The sequence below is a fragment of the Xenopus laevis genome, chromosome 7L (assembly GCF_017654675.1).
Source record: "Xenopus laevis strain J_2021 chromosome 7L, Xenopus_laevis_v10.1, whole genome shotgun sequence".
In the NCBI taxonomy this organism is placed as follows: domain Eukaryota; kingdom Metazoa; phylum Chordata; class Amphibia; order Anura; family Pipidae; genus Xenopus; species Xenopus laevis.
The window spans coordinates 132,616,940-132,628,780 of record NC_054383.1 but is presented as its reverse complement, the minus strand read 5'-3'; the positions used below and the strand labels follow the sequence as shown (position 1 = coordinate 132,628,780).

The 11,841-nt window shown below is 39.4% G+C and overlaps 1 protein-coding gene across 1 annotated transcript; it reads left to right on the top strand.

Moving 5' to 3' along the window:
* Positions 1-4,266: 4,266 nt before the first annotated feature.
* LOC121395669 (sericin 1-like) lies at positions 4,267-10,087 on the top strand. The gene is made up of 5 exons (XM_041569767.1): positions 4,267-4,373; positions 6,732-6,851; positions 7,077-7,223; positions 8,419-8,559; positions 8,784-10,087. The coding sequence occupies exons 1-5, from the start codon at positions 4,313-4,315 to the stop codon at positions 9,986-9,988; spliced, it is 1,674 nt and encodes a 557-aa protein (XP_041425701.1). The 5' UTR covers positions 4,267-4,312; the 3' UTR covers positions 9,989-10,087.
* Positions 10,088-11,841: the final 1,754 nt, after the last annotated feature.

Here is an 11,841-nt window from a genome sequence, read left to right as displayed (position 1 = left end):
AGGAGCAATCACTAGACACATGTACCTTTTATATAAAAGTAGTAATTAAACTGGCATTAAAATGTATTCTTAAGTCTTATATTTATATTACAAAACAGTAATAAATAATTGATCTGCTTTAACAAGTAATATGGAAGACAAAAGCCAGTATTCAGTAGGTATAAACAGGAAAATAATGACCTAGTTCTAGATTTTCCAGTGCTTCCAGTGTTCCATCTTCTTTCCAAAGTTTATAATGAGCAGAGATAATAACAGTGATCAATCCACTTACTTGTCCTATACACCCACTCTTTCTGTGTGTGTACCAGGAAACCTAACTAGATAAGTGCGTCATTCAAATGCCTACAATGCAGCTGCTAAAAAATGTTAGCCCTGCCACCACCCAATGGAAACTAGACATTAATTATGTTACAGGAACTGCTTGACTGACTATTATGGTGTTGCCTACAGGTGCAGACCCAAGAAGATGAAGGAACCTGCAGTGCCCCTAGAACTTCCATAAAGGGTCCACCCATCAGTAATGACTACCTACTGCAAACTAGTTGCGCTTCTACTGCTTCCTACAATTTAAGTCGTGAACCACCAGCTTTCTATCCAGCAGACTATACGTCAACTTTAAGGGGGGTGGGTGTTGAAGATTAATAAGAGCTGGATCAATACAGAGATTTATTATAGAATATCTCATCTTATTCCTATAAATTGTATCTTTCTAAGAAAAAGTTTAGACTTCACTATCCTGTAATAACAGTTAGGGGGTTATTTACTAAAATCCTAATTTATCTCATTATTTAAATAAAAAAACCATGACCAAACTCCCATACCTGAATTTACCTTATTTATTATTAAAAAAATCTCGATTTAATCAGTTCGGGTAAAAATTCAGTACATGAATGTACTAATTTTTCAGGGTCCCCCCCCCCGAATCGTTTTTTTTCGGGCTTTTTCCCAAAAAGCCTGAATTTTTCAGATTTTCCCCGAAAAGTTAGAATTTTCTCGCTAATTCCAGTGCAGACCACAGAAACTTCCAAATAGGATAGGGATCTGTGCCGTTGAGTTATACATAACCTTGGCAGGTCTTAGTTGGAGGTTTTTTGATTTAATTGGTTCTGGTAAAAATTCAGTACCTAAATTGTACTAATTTTTCAGAGTTTTTTCTCTCTAATCGTTTATTTTGGGCTTTTTCCCCAAAAGCCTGATTTTTCCAGTTTTTTGCCCGAAAAGGTCGGATTTTTGGGCTAATTCCAGCGCAGCCCACAAAAGCTTCCAAAAAAAATAGGGACCTCTCACACTGACTTATACACACCCTCTGCAGATCTGAGATAGAGGATTTTCGAATTCGGGCTTTTGTCAGCATTGGGTTTTTTAAAAAAACTCAAAAAAGTCAAAAAATTCAACATAAAAAGTACAACCAGATACATTCAGAGTTTAGTAAATAATCTCCCTACTTTGTCCAACATTAAAGGGATCCTGTCATCGGAAAACATGTTTTTTTCAAAACGCATCAGTTAATAGTGCTACTCCAGCAGAATTCTGCTTTGAAATCCATTTCTCAAAAGAGCAAACAGACACAGATTTTTTTATATTCAATTTTGAAACCTGACATGGGGCTAGACATTTTGTCAGTTTCCCAGCTGCCCCCAGTCATGTGACGTGTGCCTGCACTTTAGGAGAGAAATGCTTTCTGGCAGGCTGCTGTTTTTGCTTCTCAATGTAACTGAATGTGTCTCAGTGGGACCTGGATTTTACTATTGAGTGCTGTTCTTAGATCTACCAGGCAGCTGTTATCTTGTGTTAGGGAGCTGCTATCTGGTTACCTTCCCATTGTTCTTTTGTTTAGCTGCTGGGGGGGGGGGAAGGGAGAGGGTGATACCACTCCAACTTGCAGTACAGCAGTAAAGAGTGATAGAAGTTTATCAGAGCACAAGTCATATGACTTGGGGCAGCTGGGAAATTGACAATATGTCTAGCCCCATGTCAGATTTCAAAATTGAATATAAAAAAAAATCTGTTTGCTCTTTTGAGAAATGGATTTCAGTGCAGAATTCTGCTGGAACAGCACTATTAACTGATTCATTTTGAAAAACATTTTTTTTCCCATGACAGTATCCCTTTAACATTTCATTATCTGCTGATGACTTTTGGAGAGTGGATGGTGCAGGGCCTGGTACAAGAAAAAGTGAAAAGAGCCACAGTCAGCCCAAATAAACATTAGTATCTGGCCATCATTATACAGTAGATGGAAAATATATCACTGTACTGTATATGCATTATATGTCTGAAACTGGGCCGACCATTTGCATATCATACTATGACGTTTGGCAGAGTATGGTAACCTTCTAAATACAGTACAACAGCAACTGTTTCACAAACAGGGTGTGCCTGTAATTCATGCTTGATTCATCACCGACAATAGGGATACCATTCTAGGTGACTTCCTAAATTTGGCTCCCTTCTTTAAAAAAAATTACCATAATTCTCAGGAAATATTATCCTTGTAGAACAACTTCAGCTCCATTTTATTGCCAATTCCTATAGGGGAGAGTGCATCATTTCTAATATCTAGCCATTGTCCACGCACCTACTGTATATCATATGTACAGGTTATCCAGAATGCTTAATGCATCAAGGATTTTTCCTTAATTTGGATTATCATACCTTAAATTTACTAGTAAATCACTGAGACATTAAATAACCCCAATAGGCTAGTTTTGCCTCCAATAAGGATTATTTATATCTTAGTTGGGATCAAGTACAAGCGACTGTTTTATTATTACACAGAAAAGGGAAATCATTTTCAAAAATCTGGATTTTTTTTGGGATAAAATTGAGTCTATGGGGGACCATAGAGCTTTATGGATAACAGGTTTCCATATAATGGATCCCATAACTGTATTTGAGTGAGGAATATTTCCTTCCTCTGTTTGCATCTAAGGTGATTTCGGGGCTGCACCTGGGCAAACATGCACTTTTATACATGACGGCCTACTATATCCACACTATACACACAATTTGTTTTTATAAATGAAGTTCCTATTAAGGAGCACCAATGTTAGATCCTACTCAAAGCTGGAATAAAAATGACATTTTTGGATGTTAAAACTTGTACTTTGTGACTGTATAGAATACAACCTTGGATACACCACTAGTGATGGGCGAATTTATTCACCAGGCGAAAATTTGCAACAAATTTCCGTGTTTCGTCGCCATAGAATAAATTCGCAAAATTGCAGCGGAACTTCGCCACGTCAAAATTGTAACCAGCACCAATTATGACGCCCGCAAATTGACACAGGCATCAAAATTCTTGTTTTGCAAATTTTTTGCCGTTTCAGCAAAGCGGAACAAATTCACCCATCACAATACACAACTCCATTTATAGATTGAAACAGTGGCGTAACTAAAGGTGGCCATACACTATAAGATCCACTCGTTTTTCAAGGTTGACAAACAAGCAGATCTTGACCTGATATGCCCACTAACGGCTGGCCCATATCGGATGAATCCGAACGTTCGGCCCTGGATGATTATTACGATACTACGAATGGGCTTCGATGGGTCGCAGTCCTGTATCGTACAAAAAAAAAACAACAAACTTGACCGATCTATATCTGGCCGATTTTTGGCCTGATATCGATTGGTTGGACCCGTCGGGATCCCCCACACATGGGCAGATAAGATGCAGAATCGGTCTAAAGGGCTGATATTGGCAGCTTTAATCTGCCCGTGTATGGCCACCTTAAGTGTTATTGGGCCCAACAGCAAATTATTTTTGAGGCCCCCAAAATGTTTAGCAGTTGACTTGTTATACCAATATTTATTAAGACTTTATATGAAGTAGGGCCTCATGGGGCCCCAATACCTCCTGGGGCCCTCTGCTTCCTCTGTAGTTACTCCACTGGATTGAAACACTGCCATATTTGTTTGGCTCAGGCATTCAGAAGTGCACAAAACGTGTGATTAAAGCCGATTTTCTACATGAGATATGAAATTTGGTGAAAAGTTAGTGGTCTAGTTAATTGCTTTGGAAACACAACAAAACCTGCATAATCCCACTGGAAATCCCTGGCTTCCATACTAATACTTCCAATGAAACTTAGATTGGTTTGTACCCAAGGTAAATGCATCTATTATTTGTGTGGTTATTATTTATGGTACAGCCCAAAAATTACTCAAAAGGAAGTCTATTAGTAATATTATAATGTCTATTATCTTCTTTGAATACATTTTTCTGACCTTGCCCAACCTCTTATACCTACAGTATGATATAAAAGTAGGACTCTGCCTGTACTACATCACTTCTCTCCTGTACACGATGCTCACAATGAGATCAGCTCTGGGAGTCCTGTGTGTCCTCCTATCTCTTCTTTCTACTGGTAAGAACTAACTTTATGGGGGTTATTTATCAAAGTCCAAATTAATCTCAATATTTTCTGCTACAAACTCCGATCAAATCCGCTCAGGGTTTTTTGCACAATATATTTCACAATATATTTTTCATCCGATTTTCAAGATTTTTTGGGATTTTTCACCTGAATACTCAGATTTTTGCCCGAAAACTTGCACAAAACCCAGTGCACATCAAAAAATCATGGGGACTTCTCCCATTGACTTATATGCAACTTCAACAGGTCTGAGATGCTGGATTTTCTGATTCGGACTTTTCAATCTTCAGGGTTTAATAAATTCAAAAAAATTCGTGATTTTTTAAAAGTCAGATTTTATTAAAAAAAACTATTTTTTTTCGTGATTTTTACATTCGGAGTTTAGTAAATAACCCCCTATGTGTCTGATGAAATCAAGATCAAGCAATATTGAATAGTTGTAGAATTGATTAGGTTACACATTGTTGTATTTGTTATTTAGCTCCAGAAATCGTTTTTCCAAATTTATGGAGGAAAAGTAACTTGCTTAGTCAAGGAAGTAGCAATCATGATTCCTTTCTCTCAGACACTGTACTGAGCAGTCAAGTTGTAGAACATGTGCTGAGCTAGAGAGGTCCAGGGTGTCAAATATTCCTTCAGAAGTTCTTTGGGTCCATCTTATAGAAGGTTGTATCTGTTTATTAGAGAAGAGAAGCTAGACTATGGGCCGGGAATAAGAACACTGAGGGTCTGCTGTATGGTCCTCATTAGGGATGTGCAGGTCGGGTTTTTCCTGACCCTAACCCGCCATCCCGACTTCCGGGTTTCTTTTATAGACCCGCCCCGCCAATGATGTCACAAAAGGGGTGGGGCGAGCAGGCACGTCATCTATAAAAGAAGAACCTGGAAGTTGGAAGCCGGCACTGCAACATAGCGGGCGGGGAGAGCAGGAGAAGAGCTCAACCCACACCCGCCACCCGCGAAGAGGAGTGCGAGGTCGGCCTGCACATCACTAGTCCTCATGGTTTACCAATTCACTGTCTAGCACCTCTGGAGTTACAAAGTGTTGTTGCCCATGTGTTGTGGCTCTAATTCTAAAATATTACATCAAGGGGCAAATAATTGAAAATTTTAAGATCGCATTTTCTACTGCAATTCGAGGCGAAAGATTTGAGTTTTACAAATTAGAATTTTCAAGCTTTATTCATCAAAATAATTTGTAGTCGGTGAGAGTTGCATTTTTGACATTCAAGATTTTTTAAACAAATTGTAAAATAAATGAACAATGCCTTTTATATTGCAATTTTGTTACAAAAAAAGGTTTTTCTATTGTAGTTTTATATATGCAAGTAATTGAGAAAAAAGTTGCGATTGTAAAAACTTGGGATTAATTTGAAGTTTTGTTTTTTAAATGCACAAAATTAAAAAATTAGCAAATCTTTTTCCTTCACTCTGGGGGAACTGAGAACAAGCACAGTGGGTTAAATAATGTAGTTAAACTTCAGCATCATTTCATCTTTAGATTGCATTGCCCTAGTAATGTAATGTATGCAATGAAATACAAAATGATAGCATCGACCAATAAATTCTAGTAGCGCCCTCTCTGGTGAAATAGGGGATTGAAGGAACAGCAAAAACCTGATTTATAACTGCTCACATTGCAAGTGAAATTATCTTTATACAGATCCAAATATATATATTTATTTTTAAGTTTTTCTGCATTACCAGTCATCTGTTCTTATCTCAGCCTCTTCTATACGATACAATAGGCTCATTGACATGGCACATCTGGTTGGACAGTGGTGTTAATCATATATATAGACAATTTCTGAGCCCCTTAGTCCTTTTGCAGCCAGGGTTGCAGTCAGAGTTCCATGGTGTTTCTGAGACATAAGTAGGGTTATTTATTAAAATAATTAAAATTAATTAAAATTCAAATGTATCTTATTGTTTTATTTAAACAAGCTCGACCAAACTCCTGATCATGATTTTTACCTTAATTATCAATAAAATAACTTTAAAAAGTCAGATCGGGAAAAGACTCGGATTTGACACCTGAATCACTAAATTTTTTCGGGTTATCGCCCGAAAACCTGAATTTTTTGGATTATGGGGGGAAACCAAGTGCAGATCACAATATCTTACAATATCATATTATAAAAGGGACATCTGCCATTGACTTCTACATGACCTCTGCAGGTTTGAGATGGTGGATTTTCAAATTATGACTTTTAGAAGCTTCAGGGTATAATAAATCTCTAAAAATGTGAGTTTTTTTCCATGAAAAAACCTCGACCAGAAAAAATTGAGGTTTAGTAAACAACCCTCTAAGTGAACATTCATAACATGATATTGTGATTTATTCCACAGCTTCTTCTCTCTCCTGTGTGCATTGCACTCAGACCGGCGCCAGAACATGCAGAGGACAGAGTATACCATGTGCCCAAAGACAATTTTGCGGATCTTTATTAACACTCTCCACAAATCCAGGTATGTGTGTGTGTCTGCCACTTGCTTTATTTCTGTTTGAAATTCCAGATATTTTAGTCTCTGTTTTGTTTCAGTGCTGGAGCGGGCCCATCAGAAAACCTTAGACCTGAGTTTGCCTTGCAAATTCTTCCTTGTCCTCTCAATTTGTTGTATATCTCTTCTCCTATTTGTTGTGTCTGCTGTACTGGAGGTAAAATAAAAATGCTCTTCCTTGTCATCCTTTAGAGGGAACCACCGTGGCCATCACAAGAGCATGCTTTGATAGAAACCAGTGTATCCTGCAAAATGCAAGTTATAACGTTCTGGATACAAAAACCAAGATGGCCATCTCCTGTTGTTTAGGTGACGACTGCTCTCCAAGTAGACCCAACTGTAAGTGTTTCTATCCTGCCACCTGAATATTCCAAAGGCTCCATATTTCATCAATAAGAGTGGAGTACCTTATGCATATGTTTACTCTTTTACACGAACACAGTCACTTACCTACAAGGAGTGCAATATACTGTATGCTACTGTGTATATAGATACTTATACCTTCTAATTGACAAGTTGCCCAAATAGCAGACTGCTACCTTGCAGTCACACAGGGTGCTCCAGTTACATTGCTAGTCAGAGTAGCCTTGTGAGAGGGTATGAGTCTGTTGATCCATTGCAACGGCTGAACCTATGTTAGCTTATCCAGTGGAAGGCACGGCTCTCTGGAGCCCAAGTCAGTCCTGCACTTATGAATGAGGTACAGAGCTCCTATTTAACCTCACAGGTGCTCCTTATAATGCATGTGGAATGGCATTAGTAAGTAGCATGTAGGTCAGTGATCTCCAACCAGTGGCTCATGAGCAACGTGCTGCTCAACAACTTCTTGGATGTTGCTCTCTTTGGTCTCAAGGTAGGTGATTATTTTTTAATTCCTGTTTTGGAGGCTCACGAGTAAAAAAGGTTCGGAACCCCCAATGTAGGTGGATGGCCGTGTGCCACCCATAGAGTAAGATGGCCAATGAGACAGACAGAGGGGCACACCTACACCTGCTACATGCCAATATATATATATAATACACAAAAGCCATGAATATCCTGTAAATTATATCCTTATAAACGGTGAGTTCTGATGTCATCAGTTATAAACGGTGAGTTCTGATGTCATTTCTGTCACATGACTCATTGAAATTTGTGTATTATAATAAATAAAGTACCCCCAGTTGTAAAATATGAGGATATTAGAAGTTACCTCGGAGTTCCATGACCTGTATAAAAACACTCAGCCTTCGGCCTCGTGTTTTTATATGGTCATGAAACTCCTCGGTAACTTATAATATCCCTATATTTTACAAAAGGGGGTACTTTATTCACTATATATATATAAACATATCATAACTTTCAAACATTTTGTCAGCAGGAATCTCTTGCCATTCCATTGCCCTAATACTACAGTGACGGCCCTCCTATAACCTGTGACTTAACTAAAGAGAAACAGGAGGCTACTTATAGCATTACAGTGATGTAAAGATAGAAAGCTTTATTTGTTATGGCCAATTTATAAAATAAAGCACATCTCTTTTCTTTCTCAAAGTGCCAGAAGATAACAACCGACTGAATGGACTCACTTGCCCAACCTGTTTGTCTACGGCCTACAAAACATGTTCTGGCCCAGAGACTCTGGGGTGCACTGGGAAAGAGACAAGCTGCTTTACACAGTCCGTGAAAATGTCAGGTAAATCTAATCATACGCTACTACTCTCTGAACTCACTGCATCTTGCACCCATGTCTAAATCATATCTGCTGAATTTTGTTTGGTATATCTAAGGATATAGTTTTCTAGAAGACAGGTTAGTCAACCAACGTCTTGATCCATGTATGGGCACGGAAAAGATTTGGATGCATCAAGTAATGTTTTTAATAAAGAACTGCTCTGAAGTTATATTTGTTCTCTACAGGAATCCACACAAGCACCGTGGTGTATCATGGTTGTTCTACCGAATCCTTCTGCAAAATGGGCAACCGCACCATGAACTCTAACATTCTAAATGTGGACACTACAATTTCCTGTACTAATGGTGTCAAAGGCAGTACTGGCCCCACCACAGGAAATAGTTGGACCACCACCAGAAGCACTGGGACCACCACAGGAAATCCTGCAACCAGCAGCATCAATGCAACTACTAGAGGAAGTCCTTCCAGCACAAGGGGAAATTTTACCACCACTATGGGAAATTCTTCTCGCACCAGTGGAAATGGTGTAACTTCTAGAGGATTTCCTTCCAGCACCAGAGGCAATATTACCACCAATATGGGAAATTCCTCAGGCACCAGAGGAACTCCTGTAAATACCAGTAGAAGCGGTGCAACTACTATGGGAAACCCTTCCAACACAAGGGGAAATCTTACCACCAAAATCGGAAATTCTTACAGCACCAGAGGAACTCCTGTTATCACCAGTATAAATGGCACAACTACTAGAGGAAGCACTTCCAGCACCAGAGGAAGCTCTACCATGACTAAGGGGAACACTGCAACAACCAAAATAAATTCTACAAGCACCAGTGGATATACTGCAACTACTAAAGTCAATAGTTCAAGCACCAGAGGAAGTTATTCCACAACTAAGGGGAACACTGCAACAACCAAAATAAATTCTACAAGCACCAGTGGATATACTGCAACTACTAAAGGCAATAGTTCCAGCACCAGAGGAAGTTCTACCACAACTAAGGGGAACACTGCAACCACCAAAATGAATCCTACAAACACCAGTGGAAATGTTGCAACTACTAAAGTCAATAGTTCCAGCACCAGAGGAATCTCTACCACAACTAAGGGGAACACTGCAACCACCAAAATGAATCCTACAAACACCAGTGGAAATGTTGCAACTACTAAAGTCAATAGTTCAAGCACCAGAGGAAGTTCTACCACGACTAAGGGGAACACTGCAACCACCAAAATGAATCCTACAAGCACCAGTGGTACTGTTGCAACTACTAAAGTCAATAGTTCAAGCACCAGAGGAAGTTCTTCCACGACTAGGGAGAACACTGCAACCACCAAACTAAATCCTACAAGCACTAGTGGGAATGCTGCAACAACTAGAAGAAGAAGAAGGAGGACTACTCTCAGCACTACCACCAGACGAATGGTGTAAGGCACCAGTGCCACTGCCTGTTGGAGCAAAAAGCAAGATATATTTAGAATACCAGTAAATATATAAGTGATATGAATAATAAAACTAGATAATACAAAACACAGTGATTTGCACAGTTTTACTTATAATGATTAACTAGTTTTTTAGTAAATTAAAGGGGACCTGTCACTAAGAAATAATTACAAATCCTTTTTTAATCATGTTTATTGAGTGAAACACACTTCATTAACTCCACATACATTATTTAACTCGTTTTCTTCAGTCTGGTAACTCGTAATCACAGCAAGCAGGCAGGCGCCACTTTGTGGACACTGTTAATAAAGGAAAGTTTTGTCACCCCAAAATCTTATATATGAGCCAGAATAAGGGACCTAAAGCCCACGCCTATGCACAGGCTAAACAATTATAGAGCACAGTGACTTCTGGGAAGTACTGAATGAATACTAATTGACTGCTGAGACAGACGCAGAGCTGGCAATATATAATTAATAGTTCAGCTTTTTAAATACATTTATAACAGTTTTTGATATTTTAATAGAGAAGGAAACCCCCAAGTGATTGTATTGACTTACCTGAAACCCAGGGCTGGTGCTCCTATCAGCAGAAAACTGCACCGGCACAGGGTTATACCAGTGAGCACCACAGAGCAATTCTCTTCCAGCTTCAAATTTCCCGGGGCAGACGCATGCAAGTAGAATGAAAAAGCCGACTTTTTTAGTTAGATTTCGGCTTTTCACTCTAATGCGCATGTGGACCCATGAGAAGAAAGAAGAAGCCAGAAGAGAAGCAATCTGTGGTGCTCGCTGGATTAACCCCGGGCCGGTGCAGTTTTCTGCTGATTGGAGCACCGGCTCGGGGTTTTAGGTAAATAAATACATTCGCTTGGGGGTGTCTAACATTTGGCACCCCCAAGTGATAATCGACTTTCCTTCTCTTTTGATATTTTTGTGCCCCCTAAGAATCCATATCACGGATATATGGATTAATTTGCAGTCACTACTATGTTAGTAGACATAGACACACACAAAAATACAAAGAATCCTTCACAGGAGGTTCCTAACACATTCTGGGGGGTATTCCCCCCCAGTGTATGACACTTCATATATACTCGAGTATAAGCCGACCCGAATATAAACTGAGGTACCTAATTTTACCTACGAAAACTGGAAAAACTTATTGACTCGAGTATAAGCCTAGACACAACTACAGCCCTGTCTCCCAGCAGCGCAGATTCCGCCAAAGCGACCCCCCCAGCAATCAACCAGACTTCTTTGCAAAGTTGATGGGTGACAGAGAATTGCCAAATGGATTACTGTGTGCATTGTCCCACTGTCCCACTACCATGTGCAGAGGGTGCTGTGTGATATTGCCATCACTGTTAATCTTTCGTATAACCAACAGAGGGTGCTGTGTGATATTGCCATCATTGTTAATCCTTCATATAACCAACCAACCAACCAACAGAGTGTGATATTGCAGTCACTGTTATTCTTTCATATAACCAACAGAGGGCGCTGTGTGATATTGCCATCACTGTTAATCCTTCATATAACCAACAGAGGGCACTGTGTGATATTGCAGTCACTGTTATTCTTTCATATAACCAACAGATGGCGCTGTGTGATATTGCAGTCACTGTTATTCTTTCATATAACCAACAGAGGGGGCACTGTTATTCTTTCATATAACCAACAGAGGGCGCTGTGTGATATTGCAGTCACTGTTATTCTTTCATATAACCAACAGAGGGCGCTGTGTGATATTGCAGTCTCTCCCCAAGCGAACTGTTGGTATATGAATGATTAAAAGTGACTGCAATCTCAGCTACTGCCCGCTGACCCGAGTATAAGCCG